The 9821-nt window shown below is 39.9% G+C and overlaps 1 protein-coding gene across 13 annotated transcripts in view; it reads right to left on the bottom strand.

Annotated features, from left to right (window-relative positions):
* Positions 1-1154: 1154 nt before the first annotated feature.
* Positions 1155-9821, bottom strand: part of OSBPL8 (oxysterol binding protein like 8) — a 425114-nt gene continuing 416447 nt past the window's right edge. For 12 of the 13 annotated variants that reach the window (XM_063927418.1, XM_063927415.1, XM_063927416.1 and 9 more), the window contains 3 exons: positions 7376-7481; positions 6499-6604; positions 1155-6138 (listed from right to left, as the gene is read on the bottom strand). In XM_063927418.1, the coding sequence (XP_063783488.1) occupies positions 6003-6138; positions 6499-6604; positions 7376-7481 (348 nt within the window). In that variant the 3' untranslated portion in view covers positions 1155-6002. The remainder of the gene's footprint in view (positions 6139-6498; positions 6605-7375; positions 7482-9821) is intronic. The other variant, XR_010179465.1, reaches the window with a different exon arrangement.

Raw genomic sequence — 9821 nt, 5'->3', positions numbered from 1 at the left:
ATTGGCTTGCCAACAATTTAGTGTCTGTACAGAGTAATTACCAGCTTGTTACTTTTTAACATCACTACCAATTGCTACGGGCGGGCCACAGAAGCAGAGTCACTCATACAGTGGGTGATCATACAGTTACCCAGGTAGAGGATCATATGTGTAGACAAACTTTGAGACACACACACTTACAGTTAAACACTTACTTTGCCGGCGAGGTGGCTGAAATTGTCACTGGAGAATTGGGGCTGTAGCAATTCCACCTTGCCTTCCGATCTCCCATGGTGCATGCATGGAGGACTGTTCCCACTGCTGTTATGCCCCTCCCCCTTATCAGAACACACCCCATCCATCTCTTCCTTTGCTTACAGCTCAGATGCTGCGCTAGGCACCAGTCTTAATAATTGTTCGAGGGGGGACTGGGGCATTTGCATAACACCTACCTAACACTCCCATTTAATGTGGCTGTGTGTATTACATGGTCTCAGTTTGGTGCCTTATGCTAAAAGAGGTAGTGACTGTGCACCAAACTTCTCTCATTGCTCCTAAAACAAATCGCCATAAAGAAGGGTGCTTGCACAGAGTCCAAATTACCAATACTGAGAGAGGAGCTTTCATGCTGTAAGTTCCATAGTACTGGCCAGCACATTTATAGACTTGTGTGTTCCCCAATAACATGGCTCTGCCCATGGTAGGTTGTCCGGTTTTCCTGAATATGAATGCATCCGAGAGGCTTCTCAGCACAACGCCCAGTAGTCCATTATGGTGAGAGTGGTTTCTATACCCTGAAAAGGTAAAAAAAAAAAAAAAAAAAAAAAAAAAATTCTGGAAGAGCCATTTATGGAACAAGTTGAACTTTCCATGAACGGAACAGTCATATTTCTGTGGACTAACACTACAAATGAATAAATGGACTACTGGTGGGGGAAGCTCAGGAGTAATGTTGGAAACTATTACTCACTACAGGGTGAAATAGGAGGGTCACCTGAACAGGAGTTTATGAAATGCAATTAAACATTATAAATTGGGTAGGTTATAATTTCCCTTCAATCATAAACTTCAGCTATCACAGTTAGAAAACATAAATCAATAAAAAGGTATGTTACAATGTAATTTGCCCCAATGCATTCTCTATTTTGGTCCAGTGCATATAAAACAGACAAGAATTACTGTATGATCACATTTTTATTCTAATTGAAAATACAAAACTACTGACCAGATATAGTGCTTTAATTTTCAAAAAGCCATTGGACAAGATGGTACAACACGCATGAACATTTGACATGCTAAAAAAAGATAGGACTCTGTTATTTTTTTTACTTTGTTCCATCCTACTCAGTGACACTTCAAAGGTTTCCTAAAAATGGTGTGTGGGCAATTACGCTAAGATATAACAGAAATTCTGTCCAGAGGTTCACATAATAAAATAAACCTATGACTGTTATTCAGCGAGTTCTATTAAGTTTTATTCACATTCATTTGTCATGGGTTCTGGCTCTTCATCAATACATTAACACTGGTCTTAATGAACTTTAATATAACAGTCTATTAGTTGTTTAAAAATGTAACAGTACAAAAACAAGCAATTGATGGTGAAATAACAGGTGTGCATAAAAGTTACAGGAGTCCAGTATACAAGCTTTTTGTATTAGACCAAAAGTGTAAGGAGGACCAGTAGGCTACAATTACATTTTCAGCTGTAGCCACTAAGAATAACAGGATACAGAACACACAATTTATAGTTCATTGGAAGTTTTGTACTTAAAAGCTGTGAATTACCAAAAAAAAAAAAAAATTGAAGTCAATATTTTGTGTCAGAGGTCACTGCTTGTTGCTATGGCTATTAAGGATATGCCACAAATTGTAATGACTTCATTATATATACACTTGTACAAATATGCAACAATGTTAAGATAAATCACAGGCCCCCTGTAACCATGCCGCTTACCCGGCTCCTCTGCAGCAGGCCGCCCAATCAGAAAGCAGCAGATTAACATGAAAGGCTGTATACAGCTTAATCTTCAAGAGCAAAGGAGTAAAATATCTGACCAAGTATTGCAAATCCTCTTTGAAGAGTAAAAGTATGGGCTTGGAACCTATCGCATGTATATGGCACAAACCCAAAACACCTCTAATCACTTGTATAGCAAAAAAGGCACAGGTTAGCTATATTCAGACAGCTCTTGGGCTTTCAGTCACATCCCAAAAAGTGCAAGTGTAGGACATACATAATCTACAGAAAAATGACAAACACTACTACTGTATTCTACTCCTTTATGTGCCAGATGGGGTAACTTACAGAATAAGATACTTAGGGTGGTATCCTATTAACAGTAGTAATGTACCACTGCCAGTAGGATCGCTGGGGACTATCCTATTAGCCCCGATACCGGCAGTTATCGAAGATTATGCTTCGGGTGCCTCAGGCACCCAAAGCATAATCTGCGATAAATGGCCTGCCAGAGCTGCAATTACACATGGGAGCGGGAGCTTATCCCAGATCTTATGTGTTATCCCACAATTGCGGGTCTGTTTTCAGCCAATCAAAATGGCCTCTAATTGGATACCACAATAATGACCACAAGTCGAAAATCCCGATATCTGGCAGTTTTAATCCGCCGAAAACGGATCGCCTCTAATTGGATACCGCCCTTAATCTGGCACTAATGGGGCAGTCATGGATATTTATCACTGCGTAAATAGCAAGGCACTGCAAGTGCCCTCTAGTGGAAAAGGAGAGAACATGCAGAAATGTAAAACCTGGACATGATGAAATAACAGTGGAAGCTGTGCAATTTTGTGATAAGTTGAGTTCCTGCGTTTACAGACAGCATGGCAATTATATTCAAAGTCATGACGTGACAAAAGATAAACGGATTGCACTAATGTTCTAAACGTTTGCCTTGTGACTACATGTATGTGTGTGGATGAGTGTACTGTACAACATGAAGTGATTCAACACTTACTCTACAAATATCCCCACCTGCCCACTACTGTTTGTATGTAAAACAACTGAATTTGCTGCCTGGCAAGGAACGCCAGCGCAAGACGGAAACAGAAGGTAATATCTTTACATATTGCTAACACATTTCTATATCATTTCAGAAATTCAATATACAATTTACATTTAAAAAAACATTTTTGGAGTGAACTGTATACATTGTAATCATCACCATTTGATGGTGTTTGTCTGTACAAGAAGGACAAAAGTTTTCTATCTACACAATTCAGAAAGGATATAACTTTACAATTCTAATTTGCTCTATCAGAAGACACTACATATGTAAAATGTTTAACCTCTTCAGTACACGCTACAAAGTAGTGTCATACATCCCTTTTGCACTGAGGACACTACATAACGAAATGGCTTCAAAGTGTAGTCACTAATTAAAAACAAATGTCAATTATGATACAAATACATACAAGAGATTTATCACATTAATTATGTGTCTTATAGTGGTGGGGGGGGGGAGGAAGATACCATTTTGTTTCTTCATATAGATTACTAACATTTAAATACAACTACAACTGCCCTTAAACGTAACTTTTAAAAGGTTTAATAAATTTGAGGGCATTGTATACAGATTGTCCAGGTCATAAGGACATAGTGTAACCACTGTCTAAACTACCAACATTTTACTTATTAGAGATTTGGTATGACACACTAGAGACACATACAGCAATCCATAACCCTCCACACGGTGGAAGCATTGCCTACTGTAAGGAAGGAAGCTGGAAGAAGGAATGTTCTGACTGCTTTGGCAGGAGGAGCTATTTGCCATTGTTTCTTGTCCACTGAAGTTTGGCAAATATATCTAAAACCGTCACTGTGTTCAGAAAGAAATATTGCAATCATTCATATACCACTAACAAACGAAATTAAGGGTGTAACATGGTTTTTGTTTACTATACATTATCTATACTATAATTATGCAGGCTGAAATGTATCAAGTAGCACAAGTTGCCACCATTGCAATACTGTACCAGCAGCCCGCCAACTAGGTTTTTGTAGCCTACAATGAATAATTCCCCCTAAAATATTTCTGTATATGTTTACCAGCCTGGTGACAATGAATGTCAAGGATTTTGACCACGATTTAGACCAATAATCTACAATTCTAAATCTATTAACTCCTTGAAATAGATATGTTACTAGTGTAACTGGTGCAGTAGAAAAGGTGAAAGCTCCGACATATCTGGGGATTAGATAATGCATCTCAATCTATATACATTGTATAATTGCACCTGGAAAGAACATTACTCAAAATACCAGAAAGTTTTTGTTCTAGATAGCAGGTGCCTCATTCCAATATTACTAGTACAAAACAGAACATTTGGCGAGATTTATCAAGCCTTGTAAAGTGTAGAGCAGTAGATTAGTGGAGAAGTTGTCAATAGCAACCAGCTTCTACATATCATTGTATTGCATGTACTTGACAAATGCTAGCTAAATGCTTTTGGCAGCTACTCCGCGTTGGAAATGGGATACCAGCAGCTGGAATCCTGGCTGTCAGCATAGAGACGCCGGGATGCCGGCCACTAAAATGCCGGCACGGGGGCAAGCGCAATGAAGCCACTTGCGGGCTTGGCGGCTCGCCACAGGTTCTATTCCCACTCTATGGGTGTCGTGGACACCCACAAGTGGGAACAGCCCCTGTTAGCCGGGATTCCAGCTGGCGACATTGTCAGTGGTCGGGATTCCGGCGTCGGCATCCTGGCTGCAGGGATCCCGATTGCCGGCAATATAACTACATCCCACTACTCCGTGTGTAGATTTTTCCACTCTTTAGAAGAGCTGAAACCTTCTCCCCAGCGTAACAGTATTTTCTGTTGTCTGTTGGGTACTTCTGCAGTCTACATGTTTGTCCAGCCAAGCACCACTGCAGAAACCACTCACACTGCTTGCAAGTGTACTGATGGTATATTGTATACAGATCTCTTCTAGGCCATCCCTAGACCGTGGTAAATCACTGGCAGCATACTTGTGTAGCATCTTGTTTGCAATACTACACAATTAGGCAACTTTACTAGCCTTGAGGAGAGCTTTAATGGTTGCCTACAATATGCATATCATTGTTTACGGACAATAAAGTACTATATAACAGCATTTACAGTAAGTAATATATTACCCATTATTGTGGTTATTTTCTCAAATTGCTGTTTAGTAATGCCCCATCCAATCATTTATGCTTAAATATGACTATAGTAAAAGCCTAAACTAACCTGGTCCACATGTTAAATCTTAAAATTCTGTTACAAAAACTGCATACAATTCACTGTATGTGAGCAAAATGGAAACGGTATTCTAAAAAAAAAAAAAAGAGAAAAAAACGTATGAGAACATTGTGCAACCCATACACGATTACTGTAACAAATAATGTTGTGTTCATCTCCAACTACAGGTACCAGAAATACTTTTGTCAATATGGAACACATAAAAAAGTGCTAAATTTCAGAACGGCAATTCCAGCCGGAAACATCTAGCTGCTTTGGAATGAGTCACCTGGCATCGGCAATCCACTACAACATGTCTGTACAAACAAACGGAATCAACTATGAACATATTTGGTCAAAGTGTGACACTCATAATGCCCCTGAATTGACTAGACTTATCCACGCTCTTATTTCAAAGCTAAATTTGCAAGCTATTCTCCGTTCAAGTATGACTAGCATCATCAGTGTTGGTATCTACAGAAAGCAGTCAATGGCATACATAAAAAATGTATATAGACACTACTGACTGTAGCATTATTTAAGTAAAGCACAAAATAGTTCAACACTTAATGCACAACGATACTCGGAATATAGACCTGGCACTTTCACACTTGAGGAACTGGTGATGTAGACAGAGGCTTACAAGTTAATATTGTCTCCAAAGCCATCATTTCTGACTGGAGAATAATTTTACACTCAAAAGTCCAAATGCACTGAAAATGCCAGCAAGGCTAAAAGTGGTCCCAATCCAACAGTGACAGTTCCACACATGACGGATTTCTGCGTGAGACTTTATTTTCTCACTTGAACAAATAGTTAATGGCAATCTGAAGTAAAATCAGGAAGAAGATAATACAATAGTCTCTTTGCTGAAGGAAGTTTGTATCTACATTTGAGGCATTTGTCGTCACACGATTACGGAGGGCGATGATGTTCCTGCAACAAAAAGAAGAGTTTTGTAAATAGGTCTGTGTACAGTACAAGAGAATCCAATACGAAATAGACAATAAAATCTACAATGGATATGAGAAACTCCAAGGATAGCCTGAAGAAATAATTACCCTACCAAAATAGAAGACATTTTTTCTATTTAAGACGGTAGACAATTTTAAAAGCCTATGGTACATTAATTGTGTACATTGTGAGACCCCAGAATATAGTCCATAATTTGTACTCTAAAGAAAGAAAAGGATAACATTAAGTACATAAATATGACATGTATGTAATAGCCATGAAACAGAGAGCACGATAAACAAACGGTACACTCTAGTACAGGAAACATAAGCAAATACTCACCTATTTATTTCTTCTTGGGTTCTTCTGATAGACTCTATGGCACTCTGAAGCTCCCCATGGTCTGCCACCTTCTTTCTGCTTCTAGTGCTGTGAGTTATTAGGTGTCCTGAAAGAGCAGTGAGAATACACTTAAAATACTGGGCCGTGCTGTATTATTTGCACACCAGAAAGACCAAGATAACGTAGTTCTGCTGCATGTAAGTGTCTATTTATCCGGAACACAAAACTATACGTTTATTGTCAAAGCATTTTTGGTTAGTTATATAATTAAAAATGAATGTGTACTATATACTGATTTATATCACTTCTGCAAGTGGATTATTAGTAACCATTTTTTATATGCGCCATCATATTATGCAGCCATATGAGAAATTGTTATACAAGGATGCACTGAAACATGAGCTTATGGGGTTCATTCCGACCCGTTCGCACGTTCTAACTGGAAGTGCATTTATATTTACTCATGTCTGAACTATATGAAGACAGCTGCCATAGAGTGGCCTATGAAAAAGTAAGTGGGTGGGAGTAGGGACAGTAGATTAGAGAGGTGACAGTGAAGGATAGAGATGCAATGAGAGGGATACCAGTGGGAGCTATGGGAGGGATAGATTTTTTTCCACCATAAATGTCATGCCATCATTCTAATGGACTAAATTTAAATTTTAGTGATTAACAGAAGAGTATTTTTAAATAAACTATGGATGGTTTTTCACGTACATCATGGTTTTTATTTGCATACTAGAGATGATCTCCTGGATACAGCTTCTTAATATAGAAGGCTTTAGAGCTATTTCGTTTTATTCCTACATTAAATGAGTGCACATATTTTTTTTATTTATTTAAACTAAGTGGTGTCACTGTGTATATGAAATCTTACCTTCACTCCCAGAAGAGTCCTGGTTATCCAGCTCTGGGGAGGAGCACCCGCTTTCTCCTTTCTTCTGCTGGCCGCTCACTTTGTGTTTTAGCTTTGGAACACAAACCTGCAAGTCAAACAATTCTTCATGTCAAACTGCAGAAAAAAACCCACTTACAGTAGAATAAATGTGAACAAACAATAGGTTTCATAACCTTGAAAGGATTTTGCACACATTTTAATTGAATCTAAAAATCTGTATGTTCTCAAATATTAAGGGAGTATACACATAGGTGATTATAGACGTGCCTGCCTGTTTACTGCAATTCTGGTGAACAAAGAGGTAGTGATCCTAAAAACAGTGATGTAAAACATAGCAATGAGGACTGCATTGGCAGCTGTCACAGCACATGCTTACAAAATGCTGGATTTAACAAAAGTGTGTCTTCCAGAGTGAGTGCGGGATGTGATCCTATATTCGAGACCACGATAGCCTGACAACGTACACCTTAATAAATCATAAACTTAAACATAACCATTTATTAAGGTTATGGGCAAAATCACACTGCAGAGTAGAGGAACTTGGAAGGAGTGCAGGAGAGGTAGGAAACATTACAAAGTGAAATAGAAAGGGCAAGAGACCTTTGTAATAGTTGTTAGGAAAAACACAAGGAAAAGGAAGCAAGTGTGGTTTGCGAAAGAAGCAGCAAGTACTGTGAAAGCAAAAAAGATGGCTTTTACGAACCATAAGCAGACACAAAATAATGAAGACAAACAGATATATATTGTTAGACAGAAGGAGACTAAGAAGGTATTCAGATGTGCAAAGGCACACGCTGAGGAGAAAATGGCCCAGTCAGTGGGTAAAGGATGCAAAACTTTTTTTTTTTTTTAGGTATATAAGCGAAAGGAGAAAAACAAAAGGCAGTATAATAAGACTAAAGACAGAGACTGGGAGTCTTGTTGAAGGAGACAATGTAATAGCGGATCATGTTAATTATTTTTCCTCAGTATTCACTACTGAAAGAGAGGGGAAGGGGCCTCAGTTAAGTTGCAGGGATATTCAGAAAAAATAAGAATTTACTTACCGATACGTCTATTTCTCATAGTCCGTAGTGGATGCTGGGGACTCCGAAAGGACCATGGGGAAATAGCGGCTCCGCAGGAGACTGGGCACAAAAGTAAAAGCTTTAGGACTAGCTGGTGTGCACTGGCTCCTCCCCCTATGACCCTCCTCCAAGCCTCAGTTAGGATACTGTGCCCGGACGAGCGTACACAATAAGGAAGGATTTTGAATCCCGGGTAAGACTCATACCAGCCACACCAATCACACCGTACAACCTGTGATCTGAACCCAGTTAACAGCATAACAGAGGAGCCTCTGAAAAGATGGCTCACAACAATAATAACCCGATTTTTGTAACTATGTACAAGTATTGCAGACAATCCGCACTTGGGATGGGCGCCCAGCATCCACTACGGACTATGAGAAATAGAATTATCGGTAAGTAAATTCTTATTTTCTCTGACGTCCTAGTGGATGCTGGGGACTCCGAAAGGACCATGGGGATTATACCAAAGCTCCCAAACGGGCGGGAGAGTGCGGATGACTCTGCAGCACCAATTGAGAGAACTCCAGGTCCTCCTCAGCCAGGGTATCAATTTTGTAGAATTTTACAAACGTATTTGCTCCTGACCAAGTAGCTGCTCGGCAAAGTTGTAAAGCCGAGACCCCTCGGGCAGCCGCCCAAGATGAGCCCATCTTCCTTGTGGAGTGGGCATTTACAGATTTTTGGCTGTGGCAGGCCTGCCACAGAATGTGCAAGCTGAATTGTACTACAAATCCAACGAGCAATAGTCTGCTTAGAAGCAGGAGCACCCAGCTTGTTGGGTGCATACAGGATAAACAGCGAGTCAGATTTTCTGACTCCAGCCGTCCTGGAAACATATATTTTCAGGGCACTGACAACGTCTAGCAACTTGGAGTCCTCCAAGTCCCTAGTAGCCGCAGGCACCACAATAGGTTGGTTCAGGAGAAACGCTGAAACCACCTTAGGGAGAAACTGAGGACGAGTCCTCAATTCCGCCCTGTTCGAATGGAAAATCAGATAAGGGCTTTTACAGGATAAAGCCGCCAATTCTGACACGCGCCTGGCCCAGGCCAGGGCCAACAGCATGACCACTTTCCATGTGAGATATTTTAACTCCACAGATTTAAGTGGTTCGAACCAATGTGACTTTTTGGAACCCAAAAACTACATTGAGATCCCAAGGTGCCACTGGAGGCACAAAAGGAGGCTGTATATGCAGTACCCCTTTTACAACGTCTGAACTTCAGGGACTGAAGCTAGTTCTTTTTGGAAGAAAATTGACAGGGCCGAAATTTGAACCTTAATGGACCCCAATTTCAGGCCCATAGACACTCCTGTTTGCAGGAAATGTAGGAATCGACCCAGTTGAATTTCCT

Source organism: Pseudophryne corroboree, chromosome 6 (assembly GCF_028390025.1).
Source record: "Pseudophryne corroboree isolate aPseCor3 chromosome 6, aPseCor3.hap2, whole genome shotgun sequence".
NCBI lineage: Eukaryota > Metazoa > Chordata > Amphibia > Anura > Myobatrachidae > Pseudophryne > Pseudophryne corroboree.
Note: the sequence above shows the minus strand (reverse complement) of the source record. Positions and strands in the feature narration are given on the sequence as shown.